The 14,333-nt window shown below is 43.4% G+C and overlaps 1 protein-coding gene across 2 annotated transcripts in view; it reads left to right on the top strand.

Annotated features, from left to right (window-relative positions):
- Window positions 1-10,381: 10,381 nt before the first annotated feature.
- AGK (acylglycerol kinase) overlaps window positions 10,382-14,333 on the top strand; it is a 70,808-nt gene continuing 66,856 nt past the window's right edge. The window contains exons 1-2 of one of the 2 annotated variants that reach the window (XM_032867462.1): window positions 10,382-10,485; window positions 14,031-14,148. In XM_032867462.1, the coding sequence (XP_032723353.1) occupies window positions 14,048-14,148 (101 nt within the window). In that variant the 5' untranslated portion in view covers window positions 10,382-10,485; window positions 14,031-14,047. Of the gene's footprint in view, window positions 10,486-11,291; window positions 11,352-14,030; window positions 14,149-14,333 lie in introns of those variants that run through there. The other variant, XM_032867459.1, reaches the window with a different exon arrangement.

Below are 14,333 nucleotides of genomic sequence, written 5' to 3'. Positions count from 1 at the left end.
GAAAGATTTTGGTGCATCTTGATACAGAAACATAGTTATGGGTGAATTTTTTCATTTTATAATAAAATGAAACCATAGAAAATGAGTATGTATGTGAATTTCTAATCATTAGAGGGTTCTCTATGATTAAGATTCATCCACATAGAATTCAACTTTTTTTTTTTCACATCAAAGATTTCATTAACCAAGTACAAAGGCAAATAAAGCAGGAAAATATTTGCAACAAACAAAAGGATTACTGTCCTAAAGCTATAAAGAGCATGTATCAAGTTGATGAGAAAAATTAACATTTCACTAGAATCCAGTTACTATAATATCTTTCTAAAATGTGATATTTTGACTATTTAGATGAAGTTAGAGAATTTTAAAAAATAAAAATAAACATGGAAGGCATGTTGGGAAAATATAAAAATATAAGTAAAAGACAAGCAAATATTTTATGGAAGAGAAAATAAAAATGGCCTGGTGGCTTAAAAAGCACATTTTACACATAATCAATGAAATGTAAATTGAAAAAAAAAAAAAAGAAATGCTATTTCTCCAACAATTAAATAAGTAGAAATTGGGGGAAAACCTTAATGATGGTGAAGGTACCATCCCAAACAAATAATGAGAATATAAATTGGTTATGTTTTTATTTTATTTAAGATTTTATTTATTTATTTATTTATTTATTTATTTATTTATTTTAGAGAGGGAGAATGCGAGTGTGGGCAGGGAGAGGAAGAAGGAGAGAGAGAATCAAGCAAACTCCCCACTGAGTGTGGAGTCTGATACAGGGCTTGATCTCACAACCCTGAGATCATGATCAGAGTCACAGTCAAGTGTCAGACACTTAACCAACTGAGCTGCCCAGGCACCCCAGTAAAAAAAGGTTTTAATGAAATAGTTGGGGAATATGCAATATATTTTTTCTGATTGCAAGTGTAAAAAGTAACCCTAGGAATATAATCATAAATGACTTCAAAGATCTTTCATTTGTTTTTTAGTTATAACCACAAAGCCCCATCTTTTAACAATGAAGGGATGCTAAACAGTGATGTATCCAAATGTTGCAATATCATACATTAATTAAAAAGGATTTTAAAAATATCGTGATCTATGGACACCTAGAACTATGCTGTGCCACCACTGAGGATAAGAGATTTTCCCTGCAGCTCTACCCCAAAGACATCATATTGGCTGGTACACTCCTTTAGCGTTAACACAGTGAAGGAAGGGGGTGGGCACTGGGCCCTCCACCACAAGGAGGCACCTATTTTTGAGGCAACGACTATGAGATTTGTGTGTGCTCCAGTGGCCTACTTCACAGGTGAATGAAAAATGATCAGGTTTGAGTGAGTTCAGAGCATGAGAACCACCTTGGCTGCTCTAGCACCATTGACTACATGCTTCAGCCCTTAAGTCCTAGCAGATCGAGTGTCTGCTAGGTCTGCCCCCAGTGGACTGGGGGCAGATCGGGATGTTGATTGGAGCTCAGCACAAGACCCCACGAAGGATCCACAGATTTGCTTTTATTTTCCCCTGCCTGTCATGCCTTGCCAGAACCACTGCCTGGGGACATATCAGAGGTCTTAAAAATGGTCATGGTGCCTTGCACAACATTGCTTCTAACCAAGGAATCCAAGTTAGATAATGGGTTCTAGCACATGAGAATCACTGGTCTTATCATGTCCCCAACACCCAGAAGCAGCTGGTCTTATGGAATCATGGAATGGTCTATTGAAATTCACTCGTGCCCCCAGCTGATTAAGTAAGCATTTTCAATAAGGAGTGCTGCGTGCAAGATTGAGAATATTCTTTGAATCAGCACAATATATGAAGCAATTCTTCCTTTAGCCAGAAGACATGAGTCAGGGAATCAAGTAGTAGAATGGAGAGTAGCTCATCTCACAAATACCCGGTGACCTCCTTCCAAAATGTTTACTTCTTGTCCCCATTGTATAAAAAATATCCAAAATAGAAATGCTGGTACCAAGAGGATAATATTTTCACTGGATTTGAAGCTTTGACTACCAACTGGGTGTTGTATCTAATGAGGTCACTGGGTAAACAGGGAAAGATCAGGGTCATGCATTAAGTCAGTGTATCCAACATATCTTATCCATCGGTTTGTGCCTAATGACCCCACCTGTCTCGTGTTCCAGCTGCCACTGTGCAACCAGCTTTGCATGTGCTCGGACCGACTTTGGAGAGGCGCAGCCAGAATGCACCTATCTTGAATGTGGGCCTCAGGCTCTTGAGAGGTTGAGGTATCCCTGGCTTCCTTGTTGATATTGCTGTGAGAGCCTGCTCTGCACCCATTCCTACACATTCCCACATCCTTCAGGAAGCTAACAGCTTGACCATGGAAGGCAAGAGCAGGTGGATAGATCCTTCCCCTACTTCTCCTTCACAGGATGGTTCTGAGACTTAGTTGATGTGGATTTTGGAGGACAGTCCCATTGGATGAAGCTATCGGTCACACTTAAAAGTGGCCAGCTTTTGCTGCCTCACATCCCCGTTCCTCCTTGTCCTTCTCCATGGGAGTCATGTCTTGAAAGGTAACAACACATTAGCTTTCAGCCTGTTTTATAGAACCCAGACTAAGATAGCAGTGTGCACACATGGGCAAACACACCCTGCCTCATGCAAATACAAATATAATTGAAAGTGTAAAGGAAGGTCTTAGAGAAAAACTTCAGCAGCAACAGAAGGGAAGAGAAGGAGAAGGAAAAGAGTGTGTGTGTGATATGATCCCACAAACTCTCATTATTCTGTATGGAGATGTGCTTTGGTTAGGCACAGCTGGGCATACCATGGGAAGTCCTCCAGCAGTGAAATCCTGTCCCTCCTACTTTCCATATTTTAGGGAAATTGGGAGAGGAACAGGAACATCTGGTCTACTATGTGACAAAGGGAGCATCTTTACTGGGGAAACAACTAGGATCTGGAGCTCAGCTAGCATGGTCTACACCTGATGCCAGATCTTGCATTCCTCATTGAGCTGGCTGAGTCCCAGTGACTCAGCTTGTAGCCAAGCCTGCATATACTAGAGATGGAAAAGAGTATTGGGGGCCTTAAGTAAAAGACTGTCTCTCCTGGTGAGGGACTTTTGCCCAATTTTCAAGGGCAAGCAAAGTTGTTGCTAAACAATGAGAGTAGGGAGTTATATGCATGAAACCCAGGAGATCCCTGACCACTTCTTTATGTTGCCACGTCTAAGGGCAAAGATTAGTGAGGTACGACTGCATCTCTATCCAGGCAGGACCTTGAACTCAGTTCCCCAGGAATGAATATTTGATTCCCCTCCTCAAATTTTAACCAGCAGAAGCCTGGCCTAAGGTGAGGAAATGTGGAACGGGTAGCAGAGGGGCAGGTTATAATCACGGCTACAGATTAGAGACTAGTGTCAGAATAAGGATGAAACCTCCACCCTGTTTATACATTTTCATTTAATTTTCTTTGCTTTCCTCTTCCTTTGGGTATTTTTAGGATTTTCCCTTTAGTGTTCTATAGTGTGTCTGCTCCATCTGCCAGTATTTTTGAATACTGCTTCTTCCTATTCTCTATTCTCTCCTTATGGAGATACCACTAGATGGTTATGGGACCTTCTCATGCTCTCTTGCATGCCTGTTAACTCTCTTTTATATTTTGCGTCTCTGATGAATGAAATAAAAGAAGAATTAAATAAATGGAGAGATGTTCCACGTTCATGGATAGAAAGACTCAATATTGTCAAGACGTTGGTTCCTCCCAGTTTTATCCATAGATTCATTACAATCCCAATCAAAATTCTAGCAAATCAGTTTGACAAACTGATTCTAAAGTTTAGGTAGAGAGGCAAACAACCCCAAAATAGCCAATGCAATATTGAGGGAAAAGAACAGAGTTAGAGGACAGATGCTACCCAACCTCAAGACTTACTATGTAACTACTGTAATCAAGACACTGTAGTATTGGGGGAAGAAATGGATCAATGGAACAAAATAGCTCAGAAATAGAGCCACATAACTATAATGGACTGAGCTTTTCAAAAAATGGGGCTGGACCAGCTGGACATCCATGTGCAAAAGAAAAAAAAAAAGAATCTAGACACAGTCCTTATACTTTTCACAGAGATTACTTCAGAATGGATCATAGACCTAAATATAAGATACAAAACTATAAAACTCCTAGAAGATAACACAGGAGAACGCCTAGATGACATGGGTGTGGTGATGCCTTTTCAGATACAACACTGAACATGCTCCCTGAAAGAAAAAAGTTCATAAACTGGCCCTTATTAGAATGAAAAAATTATTTTGTGCAAGAGGCCGTATCAAGAGAATTAGAAGGCAAGCCACAAACTGGGAGAAGACATTTGCAAAAGGCACATCTGGTATTGGACAGTTATTCAAAATAATCAATGAACTCTTAAAACTCAACTATAAGAAAACAACCTGATTTTAAAAATAGGCCAAAAACCTTTACGGACACCTCACCAAAAAGATATGCAGAGGGCAAACAAACATGAAAGATGCTCCATGTCACATGTCATCAGGGAAATGCAAATTAAAACAACGAGATACCAGTACACATCTATTAAAACGGCCCCACTCTGGAGCACAGGGCACCACCAAATGTGGAGCGACAGGAACTCTCATACATTGCCAGTAGGAATGCAAACTAGTACATCCACTTTGGAAGACAGTTTGGTGGTTTCTTACAAAACTAAACCTATTCTTGCCATATGAGCCAGCAATCATGCTTCTTGTATTGACTCAGAGAGGTTGAAGACTTATGTCCACACAAAAACCTGCACATCTGTTTATAGTAGATTTATTTGTAATTGCCCAAACTTGGAAGCAAACAAGAAGTCCTTTATTAAGTGAACAGATTAATAAACTGTGATACAACCAGACAACAGAGTATTATTTGATGCTAAAAGGAAATGAGCTATCAAGCCATGAAAAGACATGGAGGAACATTAAATGTATATTATAAAGTGAAAGAAACATATCTAAAAAGGCTACATAATGTATGACTCCAATTAGATAACATTTTGGAAAAGGTAAAACTGGGAATACGGAACAATCAGTGGTTGCCAGGGTGGGAGTGGGGAGAGCTAAAGGGGCAGAACACAGAGGATTTTTAGGGCAGTGGAATGATTCTGTACAATATTATAATGATGGAAATATGTCACTATACTTTCTTTAAACTCATAAAATGTATAGCAGCAAGAGTGAACTGTAGACTAAACTGTGACTTCCGGTGATTAGGGTGGGTCAACATAGGTTCCTCAGTTTTAACAAATGTATCAGTCTGGTGAGAAGTGTTGATATTGTAGGAAGCTGGGCAAGTGTAAGGGCAGAGGCATAGATAGAAAATTATTCTACCTTCCTCCCAATTTAAACTTATAACTGCTCTAAAAAATAAAGTCTTAAAAAATTGACTCAAAATTCATTAGAGATGGAATTACCCCCTTCTTGTTCTGGAATGCTTAGCACTGAGTTACTTTGGGAGACCGGGATTTGCAAAACAAAATTGGAGACCTTGTTTGATGCCATCAGGGGGACCCCACCTTTGTCACTTTTCACTCCTATATCAAATTATATAGGCAGCTAGAAAGTGCCAGATGTCGCCAGGAGTAGTTGGCAAAGAATGACAAGGAGACACATTAATAAGAGAAGTCACATTCAGAAAAAGGCTGGGCCCATATGGGCAAGAATGAGCATTACAGAGGGTCTTATAAAAAAAAACACAAAAACCCTGTGTTACATTGGGAAGATATTCTCTCTCCTAGGAACCTGCTGGTTTCTCAAAAGGCCTCATTTACATGTCTCCAATCTGGTTGTAGTATATGCAGTGGATAGTAAAGGTCACAACAAGGAAGAGATTTTAAGCATAAATACCACAAGAACACCATTTTGTACTTTTTCCTAGGGGAAACAGAGTAGTCTGAAGAGGAGTCTGTAGGCATAAAATAAGTAAACAAACCAGAAATGAATGTTAAAAGAATTCATACATAATTTTCTATGATAGAAGTTCTGACTGGGGAGTACCTATTCCCGCAGGCAGATTTCTTCTGAGATGCTACGTATAAGGCTATTATATGTAGGGACGAGCATTATAACAGTTTTTCTGAATCTTTAACTCTTTTCATGTTAGTGAATCTGTCCACAGCAAACATAGCACGGGTCCAGGGGAATGGCTGGAGAGTGATTTCAGGAACAATAAAAGGTAAGACATACCATTGATACCAGTAGTATCTGCCATTTACTTTCACCTGTATTCCTCATAAAGACGTAACATCTTTTTAAAAATACTGTCCCTACTATGTCTTCTACCCACCCATAGCCTGCGGCTGGCAGTAGATCAGTTCAGTGCTCTTGGCATCAAGAAACAGAAATCCCTGACTCTTAACTGACTTATGCACAGTTAAAGGAATATAATAATAATATTATTATATATTATATAAAGGATAAAATAATATATATTATATAAAGGAATATAATAATATGTTACACAAAGGAATATAGTAATATACATTATATAAAGGAATATAATATATACTACACAAAGGAATATAATTATATATTATATAAGGAATATAATATATATTATATAAGGAATATAATATATATTATATAAAGGAATATAATAATAATAAAGGAATTATTTCCTGTAATAGGATGTCCAGAGTTTGAGCAAGCTCCAGGCACAGTACAACCATGTGACTCAATGATGTCCTTGAGGACCCAGGTTCTTTCTCTCTTTCCCCTCCCATCCTCTGTGAGTTGGCATTGGCCCAAACTGGTTTCCGTCATGGCTGAACACGGGTTGTGGCAGTGACGCGGTCAGGCTGGGTCTGAGCACCCCAAGGAGGGTCCTGAAGGACCAGCCAAGGCTTCACACAGGTTAGAATTCAAACGCAAGCTGGAGAAAGTGAAAACTGAGTTTACTGAAGAGTGTGAGTGACAGGTAAAGGACAGACAGAGTGACTGGGAGACTCAGAAAGCAAAGGAGAATGAGTCTTGTCATCGCTTGGGATTAGGGGTTTATACTGCAAAGGGGTCTAGGGTACACATTCCCATAGGAATCCAGGGTAGGGTCTGATCAAAGGCAGGGGACAGGTGAATGACAGGTGTTATAAATTACCAAAGGTAGGGGTATTGATGCCGGCATCAGCGAGGTTTGTCTGAGGCTAATGTCCTGGAACGTGGGCAGGAACTGGCTCTTCTTAAGTGTATCAGGTGTTTGGGGCCTAGGGCAGAACTAGAGAACGGTTAACTTTCTTGTTTCCTCCTTGAAGTGGGAACATTACTTCTTTGGCTTGCTCAGAAGCAAATATAGAACATGAGTTTTCTTAGCAGAAAAACAGCAGAGATGGAGACTTTCTTTTCTTTTTTTAGATATTTATTTATTTATTTGACACAGAGGGAACACAAACTGGGGGAGTGGGGGAGGGAGAAGCAGGCTTCCCGCTGAGCAAGGAGCCCGATGTGGGGCTCGATGTGGGGCTCAATCCCAGGACCCTGGGATCATGACCTGAGTGGAAGGCAGACACTTAACGACTGAGCCACCCAGGTGCCCTTCTTTTGTTTTTGTAGCGAGGGAGAGAGAGTGCGCCAGCTGGGGGAGGGGCAGAGGGAGAGGGAGTGAGACGATCTCAAGCAGGTTCCACACCTAGCACGGAGCCCCATGCTGGGTTCAATCCCACAACTCTGAGATCCTGACCTGAGCCAAAATCAAGCGTTGGATGCTTAACCAATGGAACTACTCAGGTGCCCCTAGACAGAGCCTTTCTAAGAGGGAGTCCCTTCAGCTTCTCCACCTCAGCAATTTTAGGTATTATGCATGCGTCTGATCTTGTCTGAGGAAGAAAGACCATCTCTTCTCTGAGGAAGAAAGTCATCCCATACCATGTGATTGTCCCCTTACTGTACTCCTAGAGTCCTGAAGCCGTCACCACAACCAACTGTCGCACATTGCATCCCAAAAAGAAATCTCATATCCATTAGCAATCACTTTCCATTTCTCCCCAACCACCCCTAAGCCCAGCCCTGGGTAGCCTCTACTCCACTCTCCAGCTCTACGTATCTGCTAATTCTGGATGTTTCGTGGATTTAGAATCATATAGTATGTGGTCTTTTGTGACTGCCTTATTTCACTGAGTGTAATGACCATAACGTTTATAAGGCTCATCAGCATCTCTTCCTTGAATCCCCCCTTTTAAGGAGAATGAAACCTTTCCTGAGATCTCTCAGCAGACTCGTCCTTAAGACCCTTTGGTCTAAACGGAGCTACATGCTCAATTTTTGATCCAATCACTGGCACTGGAGGAGGAATTACTGTGCATATCTTAAATTGATGTAATCCCACTCCTTGGCAGTATAGAAATATTATCCAAAAACCTATCAATTATTTGCCATTTTCACATTTACTGCCCGCCACTCTGATTTCAGGTCTCCTTCTTAAAAGGACCTTTGTGATTACATTGGACCCACCTGAATAATCCAGGATAATCCTCCCATCTCAAGAACCTTAATTTAATTACCCATGCAAAGTATTAGTAGATTCCAGGGGTTAAGGACATCTTTGGGGGGTCATTATTCTCTCTACTACAGTGTTCAATGTTCAGCATCAACTCTTTTGTTGAAGGACACAAGCTTGGGCAGAGGGAGAAGCTGAGCTGGGTTGTGTCTGAGACAGCCTCAGCTGACCCCGTGAGGAGCTATGGGGCTCTCAGAGATGTTTGGCTTTGGGCCAAGTGGCCAAACTTTTGAATTCGCTCCTAGATCAGTCACTGGATGTGGGCCACCTCCAGAAGGGAGTGACATTGGTGAAGATGGTTCACCACATTGGAAGCTGTCCCTGGAGGGGCCGACAGCTGAAGGCTGTCTGCCCAAACCACCTCCAGCAGCTGGGACAACAGGTGTTACATCTCCATGTCCAACACTCAGTGCTGGTAATGATGCCTGAGAAGAGCATTTGAGAAATTTCCATGTTTCAGCATCATTTGTGTCCTGTCCTTACACATTTACAAACCACATGCTTAAGATGTGGCTTTCACTATAATCCCTTATAGGATGGGAGTGAGGGGACAATGTCCCTCCAGAAATGATTTGAGGGGACAATTGTTAGCTTCACTGAGGGGCCAATAGTAGTCTTACTACAGGGAAAATATTAGTATCATGAGTTATGTAACTTCAAAATTAAATGGGATACTACAACAATGCATTAAAATGTCAGTAAATACATGTCCTGTAATGGGTACAGTTAACTCCTGGAAGATGAATTTATGACTAATTTATGACTTAGTCCTATTTTGATGCAGATATTTCCCATTTGCTGGTGACATATCTGAGTCATAGGCTCCCCCTGTTTCTATCTATACAAACATGCAATATAGGAGAGAACATAAGTTCTTTTTCAGAGACCTACCATGCCCCTCACCACTGCTCCCCTCTTCTTTTGCATGGGTAATTCTGAGGTTTTTACTCCATGGAGATGTCTCATCTTTTCTAATTTCATTATCCATGAAGAAACCTGGGAGTTGTTTCCAGATTTCTCTGCTGGGAACACAAAAGGCTGACATCACCATCCCCATTCACCCCTGTACTGGCCACAGTGAATTGAAGGCTTCATATTAAAGAAAGAATGTAAACTAACAAATATTCCCGTGTGGCCCTGGGAACACTTTTCAATTAGGGATGTTCTTGAGTGAGGCCTTCGATGCTATGCATATCTGTGTTTGGCCTCCTTGGAGGGGCTGCTTTTCTCCAGGGGTGTAGTTTTCTCCCAGGTGGCAGACACCTGCCACCCTTCTTCACAGGCTTTCTGGGCATCTGCCTCGTGATGCCTGATCTTTCCAACAGTATATGGTTCCAACTCAAAATCAAGTTTTCCTCTCCCAAGTTTTAAGAAAAAAACTTCGTTCTAGATTTTCTGACCCGAAAATCATGGTATGTGCCTCCAAGCAGAACTTTTCTCATTTTTGGAAACCACTGTTTTGTTGAAGCCCTAAAGCTCAGTCTGCCCATTGGACCATCCCGCCTTAGTCCCAGATTTTTCTAGCCTTACAGGGATGCAGTTCAGCAACTCATTTTAAAGCAAATGTTCTAAGAGGTTGGGAAAAGAGAAGCGAAAATAACTATCTCCCATACCTTCAACATCACATTTTACAGCTACAAGATGGGTTTCATGATGATCTTCTCACTTCCCTAATTTACTGACAGAGCCTCGGGAGAGAGGGCATAGCAAGTTCCCATGATCTAGTGTGGCCCAGTGAGGATGAGAAGCTGGCAGAGTATGATTTATTTCGCCAAAACCTCGCTGGATGTTCTCATGGTTCCTAACGCGTACATGGAGTGGAAGACAGAAAGGACTCATGTCTATATGTAGCAAACGGGGAACTTAGAATTCAAGCTCTACGGAGGCAGGAACCATGCGGGGTGTGGTCCATGAGCGCATCCCCAGGGCCGTACTCCACACTCGGCAAAGCTGGTTGACGGAAGGAAGAAGGTAAGAAAGAAACGTGGATTGACCGGTTTAGTCCCAATACTAATGTAGGGGTGGGGGAGGGGCCAGGCGCTGGTGGGAGGACGAGGAATTAGAGCTGCTTCCCGGTGGTCAGCGTGGGCCCTGGCCTCTCTGTAGCTCTCTTGCCTCCGGGATTTACTCACTACACGTGGCCATGGAGAAATGTAAAGTAAACCAGATCACATCATTCCCCTGGCTTAATCCCCTCACTCCTTTCCCTCTCCTTCCGTTTAACCGGCAAACTCCTTGCGACCGCGACCCCCGGCCCACCTCCCCAGCGTCCTGGCCCGGCTGACTCCTTGGCCTCGCCCACCCTGGCCCCCACCTGCCAAACTGCCCCAGGCTTTAGAGCTTTTGCACCGGCTGTTCCCTCCCCCAGGCGCTCCTTTCCCCCCCGGTCTTTGCTAGCCCTGCTCCCTCTCCTTCCCATCAGTTGCCCCCGGCTCAGAAAGGCTAACTCAGGCCGCCCGATTTAGAGTAGTTCTCTCCCACCCACTCCCTTCAGATCACGCCGTTCGTTGTGTGTTTGTCTCGCACTTAGGATCTAAAGTTGCCCCGTTCATTCACGGTCCGCGTTAGAGCCGGTCCTAAAGCAGTGTTTGCCGTGGTGGCTCCCGATCAAACACTGCGGAGCGACACCCGGACGGGTGAAGGGACGCACGGAAGAATCAAGGCGCGGAGGAAAAATGCAGGCGGGCCCCCAGGCGGCGGCCCCCGCACGCAGCGCCGTCCCCGCGCGTCGGGAAGCGCAGCGGAACCCCAGCGCGGCGGCGCGGTTTCCCGTAAAAGCGCGGCGGAAGCTTGAGGGAGAGCACAGGAAGGCAGGGCGTTGAGCGGGAGCGGCCCGGGTGAGTGGCGGGGGGCGGCGGCGGGGGGCGGAGAGCGGGTCGCGAGCACCGGGCCGGGCGGAGGGTTCCGGGGTGCGGGACGGAGCTGCGGGAGCCTGCCGGGGGCGCGGCGGCGGCGGGGGCCGGGCGTGCGGGCGGCGGGAGCCGTCGGGGAGAGGATGGGAGCCGGGGCCCCGAGGGATGGCGGGGTCCGGGGTGTCACTCCGCGGGTCAGCTGGTCTGGGTTCTGGTACCAGAGCTGTCGCTGCCCTGTGTGACCCTTACTCACTCTTCTTCCCCTTTGGGCTTCGGCTTACTCATTTGCAAAACGGGGAGAATCATTTCTGATCGATTGACGGCTTCATTCATTCCTGGTGCTTTTCTAGGTTGTGTTTGCTAGAGATGCCTAGACCGCGCCTACCCGGGAGGGGTTCGCCGTCTAGTGAGAAAATCCCCACCGTCCTGGTGAGGGGGCCCCAGTACAATTAGAATTTGGGCGTTGTTACAAACAAACAACGGGAAAAAACAACCAGCTGGTCAACCTGCTTTACAGAGGAGAGATGTTAATTTGAACATATAAAATTTAGACTTTAACTCAGATCGAGGAATACGAATTCTCTTGGGTGCTTTAGAAGGAATATGCATTCTTGGCTCATATATTGCACAATTGCCGTGACAACTTAAATGCAGAAAATTTTACAAAGTGCATTCACCGTTCTTTCATACGTGATCTTTTTAGCCAAATGACTTAATCAGATAGGTGTAGTATTCTCATTTTTTACTAATGAGTCATGTGCATTTGCAGCCCCATCAGAGGTGATTTTTACAGCCCGCTCAGTTAATCAGAGCAGGTGCTGTGTTCTCATTTGACTAACAGGGAAAGACGGGTAGAGGCTAAGTGACTTACCCATGCTCTCACTGTCATAAAGTGACTCTGGAATCCAGGCCTCAGGACCCTTGCACCACTGCTCGTTTCACTACACTAGATTGCCTGCATGTTTCCATGTTTTTATGCATGTTTCCATGTTTTTGGTCACTATTTTGTGACCAAAAGGGAGTTCCACTGGATCACGGGTGGATAATCATGGATGAAAACAGACGTTTATCAACTCTCAGATTGTTCTCTAACAGTATTGGTGTTTTCCCTTCTTTCTACCCTTGCCTTGAGTGATTTTTATCTGCACTCAAACTTGACCACCTTCACACTGACGAGTCCCAAATCTGTATCTTCTACCTCGTTTCTCCCAGCTTCAGACTGCTAGATCCAGACCTCCACTGATCATTTGAATATCAACTTGGATATCCTCCGGGCATCTCAAACTCACTCTCTCAACAGCACACGCCACCTTTCTACACAAACGTGTACTACAAATCTAATGATTGAAAACTTTATTCAATTAGTTGCCCAAGTACAGCTCTGGCTTGGTTTCTCCTCTCACCTCCTACAAGTGGGCAAGTGAGGTTTATAGCCAAGGAGCAGGCTGATGGTTGGTGGATTGAAAGTTAGGTTTGTTGAAGGGTGGACAGTTGTGAAGGAATATGTTAGGTTGAGTATGAGGAAATCAAAGTAAATGGGAGATTTAGGAAGGCCTGTTTGTTAGGATTCTTCTTGGCATCCTTTGTCTTCAGAGATGGTGTTCCTTTCTTCTGGGTTTAGGGAGTGTATTTCATAGATGAGGGTTTTATGACCGGTTTCAGGGAAGAAGGGTCAGGTGAGGAGGTCAGAATGACCTTCCTGTTTCTGTCATTTTCTCAGACTTCCTTAGCTTAAAATATTCAATATGCTAAGTTGCCACATTTTGGGGTAGTATGTCCTGAACCCTGTGACATTCACCAGTTAGCTGTTGAATGACTATTATGTGCTGTATCTTATTTTAAGCACTGGGGATATAGCAGTGACCAGAACAAAGTCCTTCCTCTTACAGAGTTGACATTTCAGTGCGATGAGCTCATAAGCAAATTAGCAAATAAGGATCATCAAATGATAAGTGCTGTGAAAAAGCAAAACAGAGTAAGGATCTATATTGTCACTTGGTTTTTTAGTAAAGTTGTGTGAATTTACTTTGCTTACAGGAGTACGTGAGTGTGTCTATCTTCTTTTATTTTGTCATCAGTGAATATGACCATGTAAACATTTATTAGTTTTAGAGGTGAATGGTACTAATTTTGTGTAATTTGCATGTTTTCAATTAACTAGAAGTTGAACATTTTCACACAGCCATTTGCATTTGCCCTGTGAATTTTCTGTGCATGTTCTCTGCTTATTTTCCTTTTGAGGGGCTAGTGTTTTCCTTTATTTTGAATAAGCCCTTCATAGTACTTATTGTTGAGTCCTTTATATGTAATAGACAAATACTCTTTAATAGTGGTATAGTGACTGTAGGGAGAAAGAAAAAGCGGGAAGCCTGGAATTTGCTTCTCTGTACTTCTCTGCTTGCTTTGAATATGTGAGGTTCAGGTGAGCAGAGAGGGAAGCAGTGAGTTTAGGTGGAAACAAGTGAGGAAAGAAAGAAGAAAGACAGATGGGCAGTGAGAAGATGAAGTTGATGGAAGACTGGAAGGGAGCAGATGGGAAGAGACCAGAGAAGGGTTAAGAAGGAGTAGGAATGAGGGAAGAAAGGTGCATGGAAGGCAGTTAGGGGGCCTCTACACAGTGAGCTGGGGTACTTACTTTTTCTTTTTCTGCCTCTGTTAATATAGCAAATCCTTAGGAGAAGATGACCGTGTTCTTTAAAACACTTAGAAATCATTGGAAGAAAACAACAGCTGGGATCTGCCTGCTGACATGGGGAGGCCATTGGCTGTATGGAAAACACTGGTAAGTAACAGCCCCACCCCACCTTCACCTCCAACAACAAAACCACCCACCAATAAAAGGACCTACGGTCAAAATCTTGTCTCTGTAGCACATTGTGGTGTAAAAGAAAATTAAGTGTTAAAGCCATAAAGACAAGGGCTTCTTATAAATAGTTCTGGAAAACTGTAACTACAGCGGTGCGGTGT

Source organism: Lontra canadensis, unplaced genomic scaffold, assembly GCF_010015895.1.
Source record: "Lontra canadensis isolate GAN:19392208 unplaced genomic scaffold, GSC_riverotter_1.0 scaffold2, whole genome shotgun sequence".
Lineage (NCBI taxonomy): Eukaryota > Metazoa > Chordata > Mammalia > Carnivora > Mustelidae > Lontra > Lontra canadensis.
The sequence above is the reverse complement of the archived record's forward strand: the minus strand, read 5'-3'. Positions and strand labels throughout refer to the sequence as shown.